Below are 23338 nucleotides of genomic sequence, written 5' to 3'. Positions count from 1 at the left end.
TGTTTCCCTCTGCTAACCCGTTGCTGATGCTACTGCGCCAACCTCTAAGCGAAGGATCGCTCATTTGCTCCGACACCAACGTCTCTCTAGCCACATGGTTACACACACACCTTTACACACGGTTACACACATTTACGCCGGTCGCGCCATTTCTCTGTTCCCGACCGAAGCTCTGCTCTACTTTTCCCGCATCAGTCGTGCTGCCATTCGCCTTATTCGCGGCACCCAATCTTTCTCTACTTTCCAATGTCACCAGGTTGCGTGAAATTCGTTGATTATTGCGACATTTCCGTTTCCTCCGCCGCCGTGCTTTTAATGGCGTCTCCACCTTGTCCATTTCCCCCGAAAAACACTGACCCCGTTTTCTTAACTGCTACTATGATTCGTTAGAAAATATGTATCTGTAATACCTAAGGAAGATTTTCAGACACCACCACTTCAGTGCTGAGTTCACCAAACGGACCTTTCATGGTTACCCTTGCAATAGGAAGGCGTACACAACGCTTTTCTGCCACTTGCTTAATGCTAGCGCTTCGACCCGTGTAATCCCTTCCAGATACACAATCTGGCTGAACCACAAGGCTCCGTGCAGGCGTAATTCTGGCCGACGCGCGCGCGCCCCTAGCGACCGCCTCGTCATTTCTCCAGTGAAAGATCGTCGGGATGTATTGCACTTCGCTATAAGCAACCGTAAAGGAAACACGAATTGCTGCGTGATTGGCTGCACTAATAGGTACGCCATGCATATGCGCCTGGCATGCGCCGCACGATATATGCGCCTGGGGTCAAGTTCTATGTGTTTCCCAACAAGCCCTATGAAAAAGAGCGAAAAGAATGCTGGATACGACTAGGACGCCGTCAGAAGTAAGTACAGGATGTCCGCGGCGTACGGGTCGAAAGCGTGGTCTCCACAGTGCAGACGGACCCGACTGGAGGCCTGCCCCACATTCTACGATATGCATTGCTCACTTTGTGAGAAATGCAAAATCCAGCGAGAAGGACTGTGCCAGCTTATAACCCTTCTATATCTTCCCACCTGTCTACAGAAAGGCAGCTGCAAGCGGTTCAGCGGAGCGCCACGCAAGGTATGGCAGCAACCTTCAATAATATTTTAGCGGATCACGAGTTATACTGCTGTTAGTTTCGTTCAGAGTAATGTAGGATTGTGAAGAAGCGTTGAATTTCAGCAATTTGAGAAGTCTGTGTTTTCATTTTATTGGCTTTTCACGGCTTTTTTTGTCTAATTAGGATATGGTGCAGTACGCTCTTCCTTAGTGCATATTTGTTATATTTCTAGGAAGAAAGAAAAAGGGACAGAACTGTATGAACAGGAGCAGCGGGTACCAGTTACTGTGGAATCACCACCTGAATTTGTGACAACACAGAGATGTGTACCGTAGAAGCAGCGCTCCAGCCCGTGAACAGGGGCCGTTTGCACAAAGCTCGGTGAGGAGACTCACGGACGAGAATTTCCTCCGACATACCACGTGACCTCTGAGTGGATTGCACGAAGCGTGCCTGAGGTGAGAGTGTGAGGGAGACTCTCTGAGCGAACTCTCGATCGCTGCTGGAGGAAGCTACATAGCTGCCTCCAGCACCCTGAGTGACATTCTCCCACTGTGCAACATGGACGCCATTCGACGACACGGACGTCTCGTTTTCATGCGGCGGTCGCTTGCTAGGCAAACGGTATTTCGTGATCGTCGAAACCCTTTCGAGATATACGACGACGAGATGTATGAACGCTTTCGCTTCCACCGCCGCGGCGTTTCTGTGATTGTGGACTTGGTGCGCGATGAAATGGAACGGAAAACAAAGCATAGCTGCGCGGTACCAGTGGAGCTGCAAGTCCTCGTTGCGCTGAAATTCCTCGCAAGTGGAAGTTTCTTCATAACGTGTGGAGATACCGTTCATGTGCACGTGTCCACTGCGAGCCGGATTGTTCGTGCCTTAGTGCTGGCGTTACTTCATCACCTCCACAAGTACGTGCGGTAAGTGCACAGACTTAATTAAACAAACTATTTGATTATGGGACGTGCGGTAGACGCGCTTTTTGCTGCATTGATTGTTACTGTATTGCAGGCCAGGGGCATTAACCACATGCGGCTTGCTGCACTCGCCAACCACATTTCTATCACATTGCTTCTACTAATGATTTTGTTTTCTGAGTTAATGTTAGATTCTGACAGTATCACGCTCTTCTTTCCTGAACTGCGACAACCTATCATTTTAAATGCACAAAGAGCCTTTAGTTACTGTGGCAACAATACTTCGCGCAGGTTCCCAATTGGTGACGAAGCAGGCTCTGTGAAGGAAACGTTCCTACGAAAAGGTGGTTTTCCTGGAATTGTGGGTGCTGTCGATGGCACTCACATTCGTATTCAAGCTCCTGTACAACATGAGGAAAACTACATCAACCGAAAAGGCTTTCACTCCCTGAATGGTCAAGTGGTAGTGGATGCCAATTCGTACATTACAAATGTTGTGGCTAAGTGGCCAGGCAGCGTTCACGGCTCTCGAATCCTTCGAAGCAGCTGCATCGGAGAACGTTTTGAAAGTGGCCACATTCGAGGCATGCTGCTCGGAGACAGTGGGTACCCGTGCAGGCCGTGGCTTATGACACCGTTTTTAAGACCAAATGGGCACGCCCAGGAGATGTACAATGAGGCACACAAAACGTCACGGTCAGTTGTGGAACGGTAAGCAATCTGGATCAGTTTGGTAACCACATTTATGGATTATTCTATGTCTCGCTTTCAGAGCAATTGGCCAGCTGAAGAGAAGGTTTGCTTGCCTCCATGGAGAACTTCAAATGGCACCTGAACGTTGCTGTGGCATTGTTGTTGCGTGCTGCATCCTCCACAATCTGGCAAAGCAGCTGGGAATTCCTGACGACAGAGCTGAGCCAGAGCTTCAGGATGACTCTGATGAGCAAGAGCCACAACGGGCACCACAAGACGGGGTGCATGTACGAAACTTGATTGTGCAGCGACATTTTACGTGAGGTAGGGAGCAAGTAAAATTCATGCCTAGATGTAGGGCTGCCACAGAACCCCCAAAATATACACATTGCTCATTATGCGTGCAGCATTTTACTCAAGTATTCACAACAAGTAGAGCACTACATAATGATGCTCAGGTAAGCACTAGACAATTGATACCCAGAAAACTGATACAATTGATATTTGATGCAAACATGTGACTGACATGCTCAGTCACATCATCATCCACAACACAACTTCCACATAAACAAACAAAGGTATTGTGTCACAGGAATAAAGTACATATACTAAACATTTTGCAAGCATGTTTACTGACATGCTTACATGTACTTGCTAAAAAAATATTTACTCTTTCTTCTGTTTTTCCATCTGTCCTCTAAGAAATTCAGTCATTTTAAAAAAACATTCTGTGCCTGGAGCATTGTCACTACTCCCTGTTCGTAAAACATCTTTCTTTCCGCCAATGCTTCCATTTCCAGCTGGAGTTTTTTGTTTTTCCAATTTCAGGTCCTCATCATATAACTGTGCAGATGGCTCCTTTTTCTTTCTACGAGCACCTGCACTGCGACTGCGGCTTCGACGTGGGGCTGACTGCGGAGGGCTACCTCTTGGTAATTGGTGGACATCGGGGGGCAAGGACGGCCCAAATGGTTCTGCTGGCTCATCTGGGAGAATGTCAGTAGCTGCGTCAATGGTGGAGGAACCCTCATCTCGCTGTGTGGCCATCCTGCAGTGGTACAGAAAGTCCTCAAGATATTTGATGGGTAATGCATCGCCATATGTGATTTGTAGCATTCCATGCTACAATTTGTGTCATCTTCACTGATTTTCCAAATAAAGCTGAATACTATTGTACACAATGCCGTATCGTAACTTACAGCAGTTCCTCTGGAGTCTCTGCGCTATCAATCCCTCCAGCAATCCCAATGACGCCTGCCGACTCTGCCCCTATGACGTCAAGGACAGCGGACATGACAGGCGGTATATCTACAACCTGGCCCTTTTCACCTAAAAACAAAAAAATCATGTTGCCAATCTCCCTTTCAAATAACTCAGCTACCTCAAAAACGGATTAGTTGTGCTCACCTCACCCACTCCTCCACCAACTTTTCGTGAGCGCATCCCCATGAGGGCATTTTTCTTCTTCTCGTTTTTTTTTTTTTTTCATATTCACCTCCCTCACATCAAAAGCGGGATATTGTGACGCAGTGTTCATATAAAAACAATACAACTCAAGCGGTTTTAAGACTAATACAAGCTCCACATAACGGCAAATGAATTTCAGATAAGGATACGTCGTCGTGTGTACTTACCTGTCTTGTTCATGTTTTTTCGAATTTCGGAGTATTGCCTCCGCCCCATTCCCGTGCATACGTTGTCCCATCTCTTCTTGCCTCCTGCCTGCGATCTGTGGTGGTGGGGAAACCTACTGTTCAAAACTAGCGTGACCTCTTTCCACGCTTTGCGTTTCGTTTGGGTTGTCACGTCTTTCGAAAACTTTTTGTTTATGGTATGTTTGTGCAGCTCGACCTCCTGCACCAGTTGTAGCGTTTCCTCTTCAGTCCAATTCGGTGCCTTGGGCTTTTTTGCTTCAGCGGTTGCCATCGTACATGGCATGCACTACTCACGCCGTTGGCCACGTGAAAAAGTTTACCGCGTCTACTTGAATCTCCTCGGACACCTATACCGGCAGTGATTGGTCCACAGCACTCAAACAGAAGGCGGGGCCATGTTTTCGCGTCCGGCGACGTCATGGCAACGGAGGAAACGCATTCGTGGGGAGACTTTGCCTCCAAGAGCAATCTCACGTGAGAACCTCCTTACCGTCGTTTCGAGCAAACCACTCGGAGGATTTTTTTTCGTGAGGGAAACTCTCCGCGTGAGTCTGCTCAGCATGAGAATATTCTCAAGCGTTTCGTGCAAACGGCCCGTGGTGTAACATAGGTTAAGGGTGTTTTCTCCTGATTTTCAGGTGGGAACAATGACTACATGTGAATATGGCACGTCATTCCTTGCTGGAGTTGTGTCGTTCTTATCCTTAGAAGGAGTTAGAAGGAATAGGCTTTCCAGGAGCGCTGAGTTTTGTTTGTGGGACGCAGCGGCCATGCACGACACTTTCTTCCTCACGACGGGCCTCCTTTACGTCGTAGACGAGTGGAGGAAATCCTGTAGAGATGACAAGACGCGATCACGGCACCACGGAGCGCGTACCCACGTTCGTCATGCGTTCCGTAACCTTCCTTGACAAAATGCTCCGTTTTCCTACAGGGGGCGCGCTAGCACCAGCGATTCTGGCGGCACCTCGCCTGTGCACGTAGCCTATAGCTGCGGAATCGCGGAGAACCTGACATGGATTGCTGTTCACAACCATCCTTCGCACGTATGGTTCTAACAATTTTTCATCCTGTGCCCTGCCACTGAAATAAGCAAAGGCCACTTTGTTTGGGCAATTAGCTGCATAATGTCCCGGTTCGTTGCACGCAAAATAGATTTCAGGAAAAAAGATCCAAAGGGAAAAAAGATCCATAGGGAAAGAAGATCCACTAGTGGATCTTCTTTCCCTATGGATCTTTTTGCCGCATGAATCTTCTTTCTCGCTTGGATCTTTTTTTTCCTTATGGATGTTTCTTCCGTATGGATCTTTATTCCCTCTGTCACGTGACCACTTAGGAACTTCTTTGTGTTGTACAGTTGCAGTTCTCTTTCTTCCACAAGCGCGCAAAACACAGCCGCTGCATTTCAGTATCAAACACCTTTACAGTCTCGGGAGCTGCCACTATTTTGTCCTCGGGCTTTAGGGACGCTAACCTACTTTCGCCTCCAGCTTCCCTTCTGTTGGCCTGACCTTCTTCGGCGCGTCGGCGAGAGAACTGCCTTCCAGGCTCTACTTTCTCAGCTTTGGGGAGAGGAGACTCACCCTTACTTACATCCTGCGATTTCGGACGCGTTGCATATTCTTCTACGAGCTCAGCGGCTTCTTGGACATTCATGTTACTTAATCTGTCCTGAACCCAAACCCTAGCTGACTCGGGCATGCAACGATAAAATTGCTCGAGGGCTATACCGTCAATTACTTTGTCATCATTTCCGTGCACTTCGGCGCTTTTCAGCCATTCCACTAGATTGGCTTTGAGGCTATATGCGAACTCCGACTATATGCGACTGCTCGGCCGTCTTTTCTGATGTGCGAAAACGCTCACAAATGATTGGGGAAAGCCTAAACTTTTTTTTATCGTAGCTCTCGGCATCTTCTTTAGTCAAGCGCGCTACGACATCTGCGGCTTCGCATCGCAACAGTGTTAGCAACTTATGGGGCCAGGACTCGCGTACGAAACCAACTTTTTCGCAAGTCCTCTCAAAGTTGACCAGAAACAAATCAATATCCTCCAATTTTGTATGGTTGCAAGAGGTCGTTGGAACTCATGAGAGACAAAGAAAACCGGCTGGTTTGACGGTGAGAAGCCAACTGATTTATTGTACCCGGGGCCTCGCGGGCGCGAGATGATGAACGAGGATGATGATGGCACCGCTGGGGCTGCTACATGGCTCCCCCTTCAGCGTAGCGGTTGATGAGATGAAGTAGCGGAGAGGCCCAGAGGACACGTCGTTGAGGCGTGTGGCAGGGGGAAGTACTGGGGAGGATTGGGGAATCAACAGTCCGTGGGAGAAGCCGGGGCGCGTCGACTTCGTCGTCCGTGAAAGCCGGTCGAGCGAGACCGTTGCCGTGTGGTTGGCTATTTGGACGGTGAAGTGCTTGGGGCCACGGGACACGACCAGAAAGGGTCCGTCGTACGGGGCCTGGAGGGCCTTGCGCTCCCCGCCGTGCGTGACAAAGACGTGGGTAGCCGTCTGCAGGAGAGGGTGCTGGTAAGACGGGCAGGCGCTAGATCGGGGGGGGGGGGGGGGCTGGAGGTCGGCAAAGCAGGACCGTAGTCGCTCGACATATGAAGTTATGTCGACTGGAGTGGTCGGGGCAGAAGGTGGGAAGAAGGCGCCGGGAATACGGAGCGTGGTTCCGTAGACAAGTTCAGCAGGGTTATATTGGAGGTCCTGCGTGACGGTTGTTCGTAGCGACAGCAGTATGAGAGGTAGTGCTTCTGTCCAAGGGCATGTGGTAGCGGCCTTGAGGGAAGTCTTAAGGCTTCGGTGGAGGCGCTCTACCTATCTGTTAGCTTGGGGGTGGTATGCCGTGGTACGGGTCTTGTGTCCGCCCAGCAGGGCGGCGAGCTCGGCAAAAAGACGTGACTCGAACTGCCTGCCTCGATCCGTTGTAATGGTAGCGGGCGCGCCGAATCGGGCGACCCATGTCTGGACAAAGGCAGCTGCTACCGTAGTAGCGGAGATGTCAACGATAGGCGTGGCTTCCGGCCATCGAGAGAACCTGTCGATCATCGTGAGGACATAGCGGAATCCGCTAGATTGAGGCAGAGGGCCGATGATGTCGAGATGTATGTGCGCGAAACGGATGTCCGGTTCAAGGAATCGAACAGGGTTCGAAGTCGTATGCAGGGTGACTTTGGACCTCTGGCAAGCCTGGCAGGAGCGAACCCAGCGCTTGACGTCGCAGCGCATACCTGGCCAGACGTAACGGGAAGAAATTAGTGTTGCGTGGCCCGGATACCGGGGTGCGCCACAGAATGGAGGTCATCAAACACCGAGCGGCGTACTGCAGGTGGTGGGAAAGGTCGAGTAGTGCCACGGGAAACGTAGCAGCAGATTGGGGCATGAGCTTCGGGGAAGCTTACGTCCTCAAGAATCAAGCTTGTCGACGCCGCCGACCGCAGAGACTTCAGTTTTTCGTCTTGAGCTTGAAGTTCGGCTAGCTGGTCAAGTGCAGGCGGCGCGGACGCAAGGGCGGAGAGTTTTATGTCAACGCGGCCGAGGGTGTCGGCGACGGGGTTGAGGTGGCCGGAGATGTGGCGGATGTCTGAGGTGAACTCGGCGATGAAGGCAAGATGTCGTTGCTCACGACAGCAGTAGGTGGCTCCGTGTTATATACTGGTTTATTGAGCTCCGTGACAGCCACACTGGCATCGCGGGATGCGCGTGCGGCAGTTCGAGATTCGCTTGTACAACACGCATGGTGTGGAATAAACACCATACGAACGTTCCGAACCACCGTAACGGAACGGCTGTGCTTGGCTGTTCCTCTGTTGCTCTGGTGCGGCAATCTCTTTTGTTGTTGAGCTTGCTTGTTCTCTGCAAGCTCAGGCCTGTCTGGCCTCTTCTGCTTCTCCCTCGGTTGCGGCGCCGCTTACCTCGCCGGTCGGTGAGATGGGCGGCGATGGCGACCGCTGCTCGCAGCGGGCCTGACCCTTACTGGTCGGCGTCTGTGGGTATTCGCTCAGTCCCCCTGAGCCTCTTCAAGACCAATGGCCTCACGACCATCCCAGTTGCAATCAAGCCTACCGATGGCTCTGTCATCCGGTCCAAGAACCCGAAATCTCTGCTTCAAGGCCTGGAAGCCATTACTCCTGAGTTCCGTGACATCGCCGAAGTTGGCCAATATGGAAGAGATGGCATCATCTGCAATGACAAGGATGCAACCCGAGACAGGGAAATAAACAACAGACAACAATTTTCTCAGCTTTTTCTGAGAAAATTGTTGTCTGTTGTTTATTTCCCTGTCTCGGGTTGCATCCTTGTCATCATGAGCCAGCTTGTCTGCGCCCTCTCTCTGTTGTCCATCATCTGCAAGTCTGACAACGTCAACGTCATCCGCTCGCTCCTGTCAACTTCCACCTTCGGCAGACAGCCGGTGGAGACCTTCATCCCGCACCATCTCGCTTGTGTCAGAGGGGTGGTGAGGGGCGTCGACGTCTCTCTTCCCGCTACTGAAGTCCTCGAGCTCTTCTCTGATGCTGGTGCCCTAGACGCGTACCGCTGCAGCAGGCTTGACAACGATCGTCGCATCCCAACCCAGTCCGTAGTTGTGTCCTTTGCGGGACTCGCCCGCCCATCTGAAATCAAGTCCTGGCCACTCATCTTCTGCGTAGACACCTACAAGCGAAGACCACTACAGTGCAATCGATGCTTCGGATTCGGCCATACCACCAAAAACTGCAGATCCGATCCCCGCTGCCGCCACTGCGGCGAAGGCCATGACGAGTCCACGTGCCCTGCTAGTGTCTCCCCGAAATGTTGCCTCTGCGGCGGCAAGCACTCTGCCGACAACCAATCATGCCCTTGCCGTGAGCAGGAGTCTTCCTTGTTAGAGGTCATGGACTCTCGCCACTGTTCATGGGTTGATGCGGCTGCTGCCTTGAAGAGACGCGGTTCGGATTTCGCAAGCAGAACCCAGCAAGCTGTCCAGTCCCCATTCCCTGGCGATAGGCTTCAGAAGATGATTGATGCCGCCGTCGAGGCTGCAGTCTCGAAGATCAGAGCGGAACTTGACTCACTCTGCGCCATGGTTGCGTCCCTCTCTTCGTCCCTTTCTGAGACTGTCAAAACCATATCCGGCAACAAACAAGTGGCTGTAGCCGCTGTGCCCTCTGCTGATCCCCCTCATCAGTCCCTGTGAACCCAGCTCTCCCTCCTGCTCATCGGCCTCCGCCCATCCTGGCCGCCTCGTCCGGCCTCGTCCCACGAGGCCATGGATGCGTCCTCCTCCAACTCCAAGCGTGATGCCTCGTTTGCGTTAATGTGGTGCAGCCCCTGCGAAAAGCCCCATGGCAAGCGTTCAAAGAAGGGTGCCCGTCCGAACAGTGGTGACGACGTCCTTGCTGCCGCAGTCGCTGAATCCATACTGGGTGATGAGTAGCTTGCGCGTCTTGCAGTGGAACTGTCTTGCGATTTCTTCAGCTCTACCCGACCTCCACACGCTTGTCTCAAACTGCTCTCCTGACCTGATTCTCCTTCAAGAAACGTGGCTATCCCCCCGACGATCCTTTTCTTTTCCGGGCTTCCAGGTATTTCGCCTGGACCGGACCGTGGGACGGGGAGGCGGTCTGTTAACGCTCATCTCCCTTCGCCTAGTGCATTCTGCCCGCGTTGTGTGGCAAACCCTGTCCCCTCTTTGCGAAGCCCTCGCGGTGCGGGTCACTCTCCCACGCTTCGGCCCCCTGGATGTCTTCAATGTGTACTGTCCGGCTGGCTTCCAGTCACCCTCGGCGTTCATTGGTGCCCTCTCTCATGTGTCTCAGCGTTACATCGTTGCCGGTGATTTCAACTCACATCATGTTTCGTGGGGTTCCAAGACTGACTCTAGCGGCAGGGAGCTGTGGGACTGGATATGTCGTCATAACCTCAGTGTTGCAAATGATGGATCCCCGACGTTCCTACGTGGCACCGCAAGGTCGGTGCTCGATCTCACGTTGCATTCGCCTGCAGCCCGCCTATCTTCATGGCGCACGCTGACCTCGGGCTCTAACAGTGATCACCTTCCCATCTTCTTTGAAGTGGTCATACCAGCTAGACTCGCTGCTACCTCGCGCTCCCTCTGTAATTACTCCCTGTAAGACAAGAACCTGGCCCGCCTCCTGCAGGGCAGCTCTGAGCTCCCGCCCGTCAACCGTGCTATAAGTGCTGCCTCCTCGCTGACCCGCTCGATAGCGTTATCCACCTCCCGCATCGACAAGCGATCGCCGTCACCTGTGCGCCATGATGGAATGCTGATTGCTCAAGGGCCTACCGGCGCCGCAAGGCCGCTTGGAAACAGGTGCTCACAAATACTTGCTACGTGAACTGGAAAAACTACCAATTCCATAAAGCCGCGTTCAGCGTACCATTTCTGCGGCAAAGCGGGCCTTTTTCACTGAACGGAACTCATTCCTCCCCAGCCCGAAGAACAGGAAAGCCCTACATAGGCACGTTTCCAAGATCAGCAGGTCTCTCTCCTCAGGGTTCCCCCCTGACTCTCTCGTTATGTCCGATGACGCTGCGAGGGCCCAGCTGGAAGATATCGCCAGGGGCCTTGCTCTCCGCTTCCAACGCTCTACTTCCTGCGCGCGGCAGCCTCCCGTGACGTCGTCGTCCGGCTTCGTTGCTGTTTCTGCAGAGGAACTTGCCTCAGTGGTGCGCTCTCTCCCAAGCTCGGCTCCCGGTCCGGACGGTGTCTCAGGCAGAATGGTGAGGTCCCTGTAGGATGCCCATCCAGAGGAGCTCCTGAACATTGCGAACGTCTCCATCGAACACTCGTGGATACCGGATGACTGGAAGGTGTCTAAGGTGGTTATAGTCAAGAAGACCGCCTCGAGGGGCCTGGCCATGGATAACATTCGCCCGATTGCCCTGACATCCGTCCTCTGCAAAACTATTGAGCGGGTTCTGCACCGCCGTCTCTCTTCCTTCTTGGAAGCCTCTTCCGCGCGTAATGATAGCCAGATCGGCTTTCGCCCCCGCTGCTCAATCTGGATGGCGCACGCCAACCTGGAAAGTCAGATTTGCCTTGCGCGCGAGTGCGGGAAGATGTCTGCCCTGGTTACCTTGGATGTTGCGAAGGCCTACGATATCGTGGAACACAACGTCCTCCTCCATTGTATGGCAGCTCTCAACATTCCCCCGTACATCGTTTCATGGGTTTGCAGCTTCCTTACTGGACGATCATTCTTTTGCTCGGATGGCCGCTTTGTCTCCTCTTCGCATCCGCAGCAGAGGGGCGTCCATCAGGGGTCCGTCCTTTCGCCACTGCTGTTTAACATTTTGATGAGTTCCCTACCTCTCGACCCGGGCATCCTCACTTTGACCTATGCGGATGATATTGCCTTCTTCTCCTGCTCTCTAATCCTGCATACGCTACGTGAGAAACTGCAAGAATATCTCCTCGCGCTGTCGTCCTGAATGCGCTCCGTCCACCTCACGTTGAACGTCCAGAAATCTGCAGTCTTGATGTTCCCCCATACCAACTGGATTGGAGGAGCTTTGACCATCGTTCTGTATGTTGCCGGCCAGACCATCCGCCAGACCAACTTGCTGCGCTACTTAGGCGTCTGGCATGATCACGTGCTTCACTGGGACCATCATGTGGAAGTCATAAGCCAGAAGGCTTCGAAAGCAATTGGCACCATCCTCCGCAGCGCCAGCGCCCGCTGTGGTATGCGCAGGAACACCATGCTCTTCCTGTACAAGTGCTACGTACGGCCAGTTCTTGAGTTTGGGTGTGTCGTTTTCTCGCACCTCCCCGACTATCGTCTGAGCAGGCTATTCGCCGTAGAAAGGAGAGCCCTCCGCCTGTGCATGGGCCTCCCCAAATATACGGCCAACCAGGCGCTGTATGCCGAAGCCCGCATTCCCCCTTTGAAGACTCGGTTCCGCCTACTCACTGTGAACACCTTCCTTTCGCTTTGCCAGAGCCCTTTAGCCACCAGACAGAACCAGTCTCTCAGGGATCGGACCCAGTGGATCGCCCGGAGATGGCGAAAATCCAACACCCCGCAGCTCGTCCTTGTCGAATCCCTTCTGGCCTCGCTGAATACCTCTCTGACTGCCCTTCCTGCGCCCATCTGTCCGGTCTCGTCCATGGCCCTGCGAGTTGCGGACGCGTTCCAGCCCGGCCTTGCCTAGGCTCCGTCTCCCCGGCTTGAAGCCCTCCTCTCAGCGCACGTCAACCAGTTCCCGTCTCACGTTGTTGTCGCGACAGATGCCTCTGTCTCGGCTCAGCTAGCGGGTGCCGGCGTCGTCTTCCCTCAGCTCGACTGTCATTGCCCCATCCGCCTCCCTGACTACACTTCCGTGTTCGAGAGCGAACTCCTCGCCATGATACTGGCTCTCAGAATGGTGCCCCTTGCATTTCCCAGGATCCTGCTTTTGTCCGACTCCGTATCGGTCATCACCGCCCTAGCCAGCCCCTCCAGCGAGTGGCTCGAGCTCCTGCAGGCCCTGAGTCCTAGCCACATCACGGAAGTGGTCCTGACATGGATTCCTGGTCACTGTGGCCTATCTCCCAACGAGTTGGCGGACAGCCTTGCAAAAATTTCCCTCTCTGGCCCAATCATTGACGTCCTTCCGCCCCTGCCCTCTATCACGCCGGCCAGGTATGGAAGGCTGCTGGAGCTGACCGCTCTCCGCTCACTGCAAGCCCGGTACGCCCACCTTTCCCACGCTTGGCAGGCTGGCCGCTGCGTCTCCCGTCATGTTGAAGTTTTGCTGACTCGACTGCGCTGTCTAGCCCTTCCACTGAACTTTTATCTGCACCGCGCGGGTGTCAGCCGCTCTCCTGCGTGCGTCCACTGCGGTCAAGAGGAAACTGTGGAGCACTTTCTCCTGCACTGCCCCCTCTACGACCGCTCCCGCCTTAGCTACCTTGCCCAGCCGCTGGCTAGACAAGGGGTTCCCTTCTCCCTGGACGCCATCCTGTCATTTGGAGCCTCCCACACCGAGAAATGGCGGTTTGAAATAGCGTCGAGAGCCGCCGCCTTTCTTACCATCTGCGGCCGCTTCTGAAACATCTTGCACTTTCCGCCTCCTTCCTTCCCTCTGCTATGGCTTCCTTCTACTATCATGCGATCCCACCATCCTCCTTGTCCCGCGTGTGAAGCCGTGGGTCTCATGAGTCTTTAGAGATTACTCTGCACGAAACCCTGGCCAATCGCCCTGTGTGGCTAGTGGCCACTGTACCTAGTGGTGAAAGAAGAAGAACACCATCCCTGCTAACAGTATCCTCACTGCCTGGACATTGATACTGGCGACGAGCGTTAGGAACCTTCGTGCTATTCAACCAGAAGTCGTCTGGCTTCACCATGTCTGTTGGACGCGTGTCGCAGTTCGTTCCCGGAGGCAACTGGTCATCATGGGTGGAACGCCTCGAATTTTACTTTACGAGGCCAACGAAATCACGGATTCCGGTAAACGCCGAGCATCCCTGTTAAGCTTATGTGGTGAAGAGGTCTACGACACGTTGAGGTCGCTCCTGGTTCCACGACGTCCTTCTGAGGTGTCCTACGCTGACATAGTCAAAGTTATTACTGAGCACTACAACCCGAGACCTTCAGAGCTACTTGCAAGATGCATTTTCTACAAGCGGGACCAGTGGCCCACGGAATCGATTGCAGATTACGTGGCAGCGTTGCGGGCGCTGGCCAAAGACTGCAATTTTGGTACTTCTTCAGCACCAACGCCCGAGTCTGCTGCTTTGGAAGCCGGAGAGCAGACACATACGACAGCTGCAACATCAACTTCCGGTACAACGACTTCCACTGCTTTACCACTGGACATTATGCTACGCGATAGATTCGTTTGCGGCGTGGCTGATTCCCATTTACAACAACGACTCTTGGCAGAGAGAGGAGGCATTACTTTTCAACGGGCACTGCAAATCGCATTAACGGCAGAATCGGCACTGCGTGAGCAGACGCAGCTTCGACGAGAATGTCTAGACACTAAGGTGCACAAGACGTCAGCGACAACGTCGTCCAAGACAAAGAAAGCAAATAATAAGAAGATAGCTTGTTACAGATGCGGAGGTGAGCATCGCATGCCAGACTGCACTTTTCCGGACTCTATTGTGTGTAATTTTTGCCACAAAAAAGGTCATATGGAACGAGTTTGTTTCTCGAAGAAGAAACGTACAAAGAAAGGCGGACAGGCCAAGCAAGTAGCGCTACAGGACACTCATGATCTGTCAGAAGACGACAATTCCGAAGCATTGTATACATTGTACAATATGCGTGGGAAATCGAGCACACCTACGTTTGCGGTTACCGTTCACCTGAATGATCAACCACTACGCATGGAAGTGGATTCGGGCGCTACGTTCTCCATCATAAGTGAGAAGACATTTAATAAGCTCTGGCCTGCAGGTCAAAGTCAGCCCATGCTTGTGCAGGACGACTTGCACCTCGAACTTGGTCAGGTCACAAACTAAGCGTTCTTGGGAAGGCTATGGTGGAAGCAAGGTTGAAGGATAAACGCGCCAAGGTCCTTGTCAGAGTAATAGAGGGTTCAGGCACAAGCCTACTGGGAAGAGATTGGTTTAGCCCTCTCGGCATACAACTGGCTGGAATCCATGACATGAAGTGTGAGTCATTGGCACAGCTACTGGAAGAGTTTTCGTCGGTTTTTGATACAACTCTAAATGGACACATTGGACCTCCAGTGCATATTGACCTAAAGTCAAATGCCGTTCCGTCACCCCGAATGATCCGTTGGTGCGTTACCCTTGGAGCGTATGACTACGACCTCCAGTATCGACCAGGTGTCAAACATGCCAATGCGGACGCGTTGAGCCGTCTACCTCTTCCAAGTTCATGTGATGAATTGGAACCTCCCGGTGGCGTGTTAATGATTGAGGCGCATACAGCGCTACCTCTGACCGCTGCGCAGATAAGTCAGTTTACGAAGACGGACCCGGTACTGAAACTACTGCTCACAGTTTTGCAGTCAGCGGAAGATATTGATTGGTCAAGCCCGGAACTTTCACCTATCTGAGTAGGAAACAGGAGCTGTCGTTACATAAAGGCTGTGTATTATGGGGAACTAGGGTCGTTATCCCCGAGGAAGCTCGTCCTTCAGCACTACAGTTACTGCATGCTAATCATGTCGGTATGACTGCAATGAAGATATGTGCACGTAGTCACATGTGGTGGCCCAGCATGGATCACGAAATAGAAAGGACAGTCAGGAGCTGTACGCAGTCTCAGCTCAACTCCAGAATGCCACGGGCGGCTCCTTCACCTTTTTGGCAACGTAGTCACGTTCCATGGGACACTGTGCATATGGATTTTGCTGGTCCTGTGGACGGGACTAGATACTTGATCGTTATAGACGCTCCTAAATGGTTGGAAGTACGGACAATGACATCTACAACGACAACAGCACTTATCGAGACCTTGCGGCCCATTTTCGCTACCTTTGGAATACCACGACTACTGGTGACGGACAACAGTACAGCGTTCACTTCGCGAGAAATGGCTGTCTTCTGTCAAAAGAATGGCATTCGTCACATCACCTCAGCGCCCTTCCATCCTGCCACAAATGGACAAGCTGAACGGATGGTGGCGGAGACGAAGTTTGCGCTCAGGAAGCTCACAAAGGGCAGTATCGTGTGCCGTCTCGCTCGATTCCTGTTTCGACAGCACACCACCCCGCACACCACGACGGGAAGATCGCCAGCAGAACTAATGTTCGGCCGTCAACTGAAAACAGCACTCCACGCTATTCACCCAACGAGCAACAACTCGGGTATCCACGAACAGCCCCCAAAGGACGCAAAGGTGTACACCGTAAACCAGCGAGTGATAATGCGAAATTTTCAGGGCAAACCCCATTGGGTGCAAGCGGTAGTGCTCCGACGTGTAGGACCTCGCTCATACCTTCTCCGTACAAAGGATGGCAAGCTACGCCGAAGACATATTGACCATTTACGAGACTTTGAGGATGTACCAACGCAGTGCAGCGCTGCGGAAATGACAGCTGCACACACCATCCCCCCGCCGGCTGCATCAGTCTCTCCGACCACCAACGAACCGACAGCGGAACACCACAGACAGACTGCCGACAGGATTGCCGAGCCCACTGGTAGAGTTCGCACAAATCGACAATCTAAACTTCCAACTCGTTTCAGAGACTTTGTTTTGTACTAAAGGGTGAAAGCGTGTCTTGTTTACACTAAAAGGGAGGAGTGTGTCATGTTTATACTAAAATGGGGGAGTGTTATATACTGGTTTATTGAGCTCCGTGACAGCCACACTGGCATCGCGGGATGCGCGTGCGACAGTTCGAGATTCGCTTGTACAACACGCACGGTGCGGAATAAACTCCATCCCTGCTAACAGCCTCCTCACTGCCTGGACATTGATACTCCGGAAGAATGGAATGCGTAGACGAGCGGTTTGTGGTCCGTGAAGATTGAAAAAGCACGGCCTTCGAGGAAATGTCTGAAGTACTTGACGCTAAGGTAAATTGCAAGTAGCTCCCGACTGAAGGTGCTATAGCGCGTTTCCGGTGGGCGCAACGTGCGGGAGAAGAATCCCAGGGTCTGCCATGAACCAGAATCGCCTGATGTCCTCTGCTGGACGACCGCGCCTACGGTTGTGGAGGAAGCGTCCACCATGAGGGCGGTTGGTGCGCTATGTACCAGGTGCACCAGCATGGTGGCTTTAGCAAGAGCTTCCTTTATGTTGGCGAATGCGGCAGAGGTGTCTCAGGTCCAAGACAGAGACGAGGTGGCGGAGCGCTTGATAGACAGGAACGATTCGAGTGGTCTTAATATCTCTGCACAGTGAGCGATGAAGCGGCGGTAGAAGTTTGTTATGCCCAAAAATGTCCGTAGCTGCTGCAAGTTGGCGGGTTGCGGGAAATCGAGGATCGTTTGGACTTGGACGAGGATCGAGGACCGAGGACGAGGAACTTTTGGACGAGGATCGAGGAAATGTGATCGCCCAGGAAGTCCAATTCGGGAACGCCGAACTCCGGTTGCGTGTTCGAATCACGTCCGGGTCCCCAGTTGTTGGAACTCAAGGAGAGACAAACAGAACCGGCTGGTTTGACGGCGAGAGCCCAACTGATCTATTTTCCGCGGCTACGCGGGCGCGAGATGATGAACGAGGATGATGATGGCACCGCTGGGGCTGCTACATGGTTTTTGAACTGGTCTCTCTTCCCATTTCTTGACACAGGACGACTGACTCCTTCTCTTTCAAGTTTCAACCTTTCCAACTCTATGCCGCGAGAGGATTCTTTTGTGAGGGCGCATCCTTCAGAGCTCGAATTGTCCTCCACATGCTTGTGGCGGGGTCAAACGGTGAAAGGTGTTGGCAAAACTTACGCCAACGCTTCCGGTCTTTTTTCTTAAGTTCTCGTGTTACCTTAGCTTTCATCCGGCGGTATGCCACAATGTCAGGAAGTCGCCCAGTTCGGCGAGCTGTCCTCTCTGCTCGGCGACGTAATGCTCTCAGGTGGGTAATTGCCGAAGAATGACCGACGTGACCTGTGACCCGTTTAGACAGAACCACCGCGTCCTGCATGGCGTAACGAATGCCTTGCGAGAGGGCCTCCGGGGACATGCCGGTGTGCACAGATGTTCGGAGGCCAGCACGAAAGAGTCCCCAGTTCGTGAAAGGGATCAGTCCAATAGTGGGTGACAGAGGCATTATTTCGTGCGAAATATAGATGGGAAAGTGCTCACTACCTCGGGTGTCGACGTCGGTAGCGTACGACATGTGGCGAATTATGTCTGCTGAGCACCAGGAAAGATCCATGACATCGAGTGACGTTGGTGATCGCATATAAGTTGGCTGTCGGTTGTTAAGGAGGCACATGTGAGCAGTCTCCATTGCTTCCAGCAATCTCCTCCCCCGTCCGTCCGTTCTACGTCTTCCCCAGTCCATATGACGACTGAGCATTGAAGCCACCCAGTACAAGAGCTGGGGATTCCAGTGAACTGAATAAGCGTTGGATGTCAGTCCACGGAACCTGTACCGCGGAACGTGGATAGATACTGACGACTGGTAACAGCATGTGCCCAAGGCGAATCTTGCATGAGACATAATCGTAAGAGCGATGACAAACTGACCCTATGCGTGCAGCAACGAGGTCATTACGAATGTATAACGCTGTTCTGCTCTCAGAGGATTGATGAGATCGATAGATTGTATAACCATTAACGCGATGTGCAACATCCATGCCATGTTCGCATACTATGAAAGGAAACTTGTACTGATAGAGATTAGATTTAAAATCAGGGAGCTTGTTACGTAGGCTGCGAGGATTTCACTGCATCGCGATGGCCTTTCTATACATTTCCATCATGCGGAGATAAAGATAATGCCTCCAATGCCAAAAGCGCCTGAACCTCGGGCAGTTGCGACACACCAGGAAAGGCAGAGACAATTGCCTTGACTGCCGTGAGTACAGCAGAGAAGAGTGTCAGAGAAGGGACAGCTTTGGTGGTTGATGGTGCTAACTGTCTTCTCATGTCTGATGGGTCTGTTACACCGGCGTAAGTGCGTGTAATGTGCCTTGATGGGCCCGGGTGTGTCGGGAGGCTGGTTCTGATGGGCTTCGTCGCGGTGGCGTTCTGCAACCTTCGTTCGCCTTGTGTAGACCGGGGTGAGACTGTAGGAAAATCGTGATCGTTCGTACGAGGCGTGACGGTGGCATTGCCGCCCCTGGGAGCGTCAGAAGGAAGGCGTAATATCCGATCTTGATGTCTTTTTGTGGCGGCGGTCATCACGGGACATAAAGAAAATGATGCAGGATGGCCGGATTTCCAGTTACCACAATTTGGCTCTGTCTTATTGTTGCAGTCTGATCGGCGGTGAGGCTCAGCGCATATGCCACACCTAGTAGCACCTCTGCAATTTCGAGCAATATGGCCAAAGCGTTGACAGTTATAGCACTGCATGGGGCCTTCTATGTATTCGTGAACGATGAACATCTGAAACCCGAGGGCAGTTCGGTGTGGAAGAGGTATTGTGGGTTGAAAAGTTAGGATGACGATGCGTAACAAGGTGAACACATCTCCGCCATCTTCTGGCATGGAGTGCCGAACCTGTCGCCTTGCAGATATAACCCCTGCGTCTTTCAGGTAGAGAACGAGATCGTCAGTGGAGTAGTATTTAGGTACAGCATAACTCTTGCCCACATTTTTGGCGTACGATTGAGGTACTGTAGGTGATACAGGGTTTCGAGCTAAACACTGAGCTGACACAAGGTTGCGGGCAGCCGCTTCAGACTGGACGGAGACGAAGAGAAATCCATCTCGGTGGAAACGGTGGTGCATAACCTGTTGTTGGGCTAGCAGGCGTATTTCGCTGGCGACTACATTAGGGTTGACCTTCCAGAAGGAGTTGCCACTATTTGCTGGTCGAAACGGTACGGGAATACCACCGGCTCGATCCTTCCTGTAGGTGACAGTGGTGAACGGGTCATGAAGAGAAGTGACAGTGTTGGCATCGTTCGTCTCATCTCTCTGCTGCGAAGCGGCCGGTACCGAAGTGTCCATGGTGTTATCGGGAACATTCACGACTTGTGGGTTGTCGGCATCACCCGAGGAAGGGCTCTCCACCCGTTGTCGTTTGGCAGGGCAGGCGGGGAACTGTTGACCTGTAGGAAGTGTCATACAGATGTCGGACCTCCCGTCCAGATTACGGCGGGAGGTCCGTGAAACGTTAGATTTCTCATTTCAAAAGAACGGGAATAAAATCGCTAAGACAGTGCTAGAAACAAATAACACAGGACAATAAAGACACAGGACAGACGCACTGCACTGGTCCCAGGAAATCGCTGTGGCTGTATCGAAAAAAAAAAGCCAGAAATACCAGCAGATGCGTCCACAGACAGATGAAAATCCTGTGCACATCCCTGCTGGTTCAGCGCAGATAGCCACGGATGGGGATGGGTCATGCCCCCGCTCTGCTGGTCCTGCGGTTAGTCTTCCATTCTGATGCCAATACATCTCGCTGTGCTGGGATCCTTCGATCAATCCAAGGCATTTGATCGTGTGCGACACACATGCCTGTTTTCTTGGCTGAGGGCATACGGGTTCGCCATTGGTTGGGTGATGTGGAAACGTCGTATAGGGGCGCAAAAAGCGTTGTCTCTGTTGCTGGCGGCCTGTCGTCCCCCTTTGATGTAACTTCTGGTGTTCGTCAAGGATGTCATCTCTCGCCGTCGCCATGAACCCTCTACTCGAGAGACTGTGCTCGCTTCCCGTTACATTGGCACAGCCCAATGGATGCCCTCCACCTGTTTTTGCGTTCGCCGACGACATCGCTGTGATCCTTTCTCGCGAATGTTCCCTAGGACCTGTTCTGAAGGCGTTTGAAGATTACGGAGCCGTTTCGGGGGCAAAACTAAATAGATCAAAAAGTGCAGCACTGTTTTGAACCTCCAGCTTTCCTGCGAGGCTCCTTTCTGGGTTCCAGTGAGATCAGACGTCAAAATTCTTGGTGTGACTTTTGATTGCACTGGGACATGGGCGCTAGCAGGGCAAAAATATTTTCCTGGAGGCGGACGCTGCGCACTGTGTGGGTAATCAGAGGTTGCTTTCATGACATCTGAGAATAATCATTACGACCTATTGCTAAAGAGCGCACTATTTTCACAAGCGACCTTGTAGTTCCCCCCTCTCAGTACGCCCATGCACTGGGATGCGCCTTGTGAAGTGCACAGCTCCCAGAACAGCTCTCTCTCTCTCTTTACGAAGGGCTCGGCGAATCCCTGCTCGAGCAAGATATAACACTTCTGTCACAGTACGGAGACGGCGAGCTGGTGTTGCAATGCAGCGAGAAATCCGCACCTGCTAATCGATCTCAACTGCCAGCAGAAGGAACTATTTCCTATTGCGGTGCGGGATGGGAGGCTGGAAGATCAATTGAATTACACTCCACCGAATCCAGGGCACACCGAACAGGACCTCAACTCTGTGCCACAGCGTATCGGGCACAAGGCAGTGATGAAACGCAAGCTCCGCAGTCTCATGACAAGCGCAAAATGGACAGAAAGGAGTGCAACTCCGAACCGGGACAGACGGTCCCGAAGCGGTAAAACGCCGTTTGCCATGCGCCATTGTAGGCTAGCTCCACGGCTGTCCAACCAGCCCGCGGTGACAAGACGCCATGCAACCTGCCGGGGGACAGCAAGACCCACAGCCGCCAGAGGCATGGGGAGTACCTCCAAGAGGGACTTGTACAGGCGCTTGACAGACCACGTAGAAATGCATTCACCAAGGTAGGACTCACGCAGGTGTCGCATGGGGGAGACATATTCTCTAAGGTGAGGTGCGACAAACTCAGATCGCGACCTACTCAGCGAAAAAGCAGCAAAAAACCTGATATCAGGACCCAGGAGGTACTGCAAAAGATCATGCGCAGGGTAATGCGACTCCATGAGTACATCGAAAATACCTTCAAGACCAAGGGCAAGACACTTGATCTTCATTATTGGAACCCAGAGGCCACGTCCTCCCGCCGTAGGCACATGCGTGCACGCGACACACCCATTCCACACTGCCGCCTCAGATAAAATGAAAAGCGGTGCGGGTCGCAGACATCAAGATCTGACGAGGGAGAGTAGAGACACTGCCATGGTACCAGTATTTGCTGAAAAACCATATGAGACGGCGAGACGGGCTCGACACATGATAGGGAGCACCAAGCCTCTGAGATCAGCGAGAACACGGTGTGTCGACTGTCGCTCGGGCGACAGTCGACCTTCCTAGCGTGTGGGTTCCTATAACTTTATCCGCTCTATTATTACCCTATTGTTACCTATTTCCTTATCCTCCATCTGTAATCTTGTGCTCTTACCCTGTTGGTTAACCTGTGTCATCACTTAACATCAGGTTGATATCATGTGTGATGCTTCAGCGGCCCTGCTACAGGGTACCGGTGCTCTAAAGATACAGATCTTCCTTTTTTGGTTATTAATTCATAATAACTCAGCTTGGGTCATGTATATTTTCCCCTAGTGTGGAAGGAATATGTACAGAATGTAAATAATTGCGGATATTATAACTCAACGTGCATTGTTTTCACCCTGTTCAGGTAATGCCTTACTGACACCCTTGCTGTAGCCTCAGTTGTCATAGTTAATTGATCTTACTGCTAACAAATAAAAACATTGTCTTTGGACCTCAAGTAACAGCATATGTGGGAAGTCTGGTTAACCTGTGCACGAGTTTTGGCATATTTTATGTGACACATAATGTATTATCCCTTGTTAAATCTAGCTTCCTAACTCACTTTATTGTTTCAGATGCCTACAAGAAATATATCTTAGAGCTCTATCATCTAGCATGATCTGTAAAGGTGTTGAGATAAAGGTGTCGTTAGATGTTGATACATCTTTCAGTGGAACCATTGAGCTGACGTTTTATTATTGTCATCGTTTACAGTTAACGGTGTGCACTCGTTGATCATAGCTCGTTGATCAAGCTACAGTGGTTCTCGGTAACAGCATAATTTTTGAAGGTGTGCGGAACAGAGGCCTCCCTCTCGCTGCAGGGCACTCTTTCGTAGCAGCTGATTTGTTGCAGAGCATGCCACAGCAAGAAAGAAGGGGGCATCTCAGCGCTATCCTTCCACGTCGAGACTGCGCAGTGACCTGGGTTCGAATCCCGGAGTGGTTGTGTTGCCCCTGGCTTTTCCTCGGACGCTGTACGACAAATGTCGGCATGCCTTCTTACGCTGTTATTCGAAAAGGTGTTCTCATGGAGTGAAAAAGGTAGATTTCCCATTTCTACTCTTCTCACGCACGTCAGATTTACACCTCACAAGAGGAGAAGAGATGGTCATCCACCCCCTCGTTTGAGAGGGAGGCGTATAAGGGGTGTACGAACCTCGCGCAGAAGCGTAACGCGCGCAGCTGCACGCCGTGTGAATGAGTGGGAGGCGTTCATTAATTCAAAGGAGTTTCGTGAAAAAACGTAACTTCTAAAGGAAGGCCGCGTCGGCATT

General features: G+C 52.2%; 5 protein-coding genes across 5 annotated transcripts; 4 read left to right on the top strand and 1 right to left on the bottom strand.

Moving 5' to 3' along the window:
- Positions 1–1473: 1473 nt before the first annotated feature.
- On the top strand, positions 1474–3862 carry LOC135366293 (putative nuclease HARBI1). Its single transcript, XM_064598972.1, has 4 exons — positions 1474–1991; positions 2280–2699; positions 2761–3005; positions 3510–3862. The coding sequence occupies exons 1-3, from the start codon at positions 1627–1629 to the stop codon at positions 3002–3004; spliced, it is 1029 nt and encodes a 342-aa protein (XP_064455042.1). The 5' UTR covers positions 1474–1626; the 3' UTR covers position 3005; positions 3510–3862.
- Positions 3348–4607, bottom strand: LOC135378843 (uncharacterized). The gene is made up of 3 exons (XM_064611973.1): positions 4316–4607; positions 3881–4010; positions 3348–3729 (listed from the first exon to the last, which is right to left on the bottom strand). The coding sequence occupies exons 1-3, from the start codon at positions 4605–4607 to the stop codon at positions 3348–3350; spliced, it is 804 nt and encodes a 267-aa protein (XP_064468043.1).
- An 8091-nt stretch (positions 4608–12698) lies between these two features.
- On the top strand, positions 12699–13385 carry LOC135378831 (uncharacterized). Its single transcript, XM_064611946.1, has one exon. The coding sequence runs from the start codon at positions 12699–12701 to the stop codon at positions 13383–13385; it is 687 nt and encodes a 228-aa protein (XP_064468016.1).
- A 346-nt stretch (positions 13386–13731) lies between these two features.
- Positions 13732–14805, top strand: LOC135378825 (uncharacterized). Its single transcript, XM_064611935.1, has one exon. The coding sequence runs from the start codon at positions 13732–13734 to the stop codon at positions 14803–14805; it is 1074 nt and encodes a 357-aa protein (XP_064468005.1).
- A 928-nt stretch (positions 14806–15733) lies between these two features.
- Positions 15734–16522, top strand: LOC135378817 (uncharacterized protein K02A2.6-like). Its single transcript, XM_064611923.1, has one exon. It carries the CDS (start codon positions 15734–15736, stop codon positions 16520–16522), a length of 789 nt encoding a protein of 262 aa, XP_064467993.1.
- The last annotated feature ends 6816 nt before the right edge of the window (positions 16523–23338 follow it).

The sequence above is a fragment of the Ornithodoros turicata genome, chromosome 1 (genome assembly GCF_037126465.1).
Source record: "Ornithodoros turicata isolate Travis chromosome 1, ASM3712646v1, whole genome shotgun sequence".
Lineage (NCBI taxonomy): Eukaryota > Metazoa > Arthropoda > Arachnida > Ixodida > Argasidae > Ornithodoros > Ornithodoros turicata.
The sequence above is the reverse complement of the archived record's forward strand: the minus strand, read 5'-3'. Positions and strand labels throughout refer to the sequence as shown.

Bases quoted from the DNA above. Each gene is read 5' to 3' on its own strand.
- LOC135366293 (XM_064598972.1), top strand. From the start codon at position 1,627: ATGGACGCCATTCGACGACACGGACGTCTCGTTTTCATGCGGCGGTCG. The intron at 1,992-2,279 runs GTAAGTGCACAG...TACTTCGCGCAG, and splicing joins CACCTCCACAAGTACGTGCG to GTTCCCAATTGGTGACGAAG. The intron at 2,700-2,760 runs GTAAGCAATCTG...TCTCGCTTTCAG, and splicing joins TCACGGTCAGTTGTGGAACG to AGCAATTGGCCAGCTGAAGA.
- LOC135378843 (XM_064611973.1), bottom strand. From the start codon at position 4,607: ATGGCAACCGCTGAAGCAAAAAAGCCCAAGGCACCGAATTGGACTGAA. The intron at 4,011-4,315 runs GTAAGTACACAC...TTTTGTTTTTAG, and splicing joins AAAAAACATGAACAAGACAG to GTGAAAAGGGCCAGGTTGTA. The intron at 3,730-3,880 runs GTAAGTTACGAT...GTACCACTGCAG, and splicing joins GAGACTCCAGAGGAACTGCT to GATGGCCACACAGCGAGATG.
- LOC135378831 (XM_064611946.1), top strand. From the start codon at position 12,699: ATGATACTGGCTCTCAGAATGGTGCCCCTTGCATTTCCCAGGATCCTG.
- LOC135378825 (XM_064611935.1), top strand. From the start codon at position 13,732: ATGGGTGGAACGCCTCGAATTTTACTTTACGAGGCCAACGAAATCACG.
- LOC135378817 (XM_064611923.1), top strand. From the start codon at position 15,734: ATGACATCTACAACGACAACAGCACTTATCGAGACCTTGCGGCCCATT.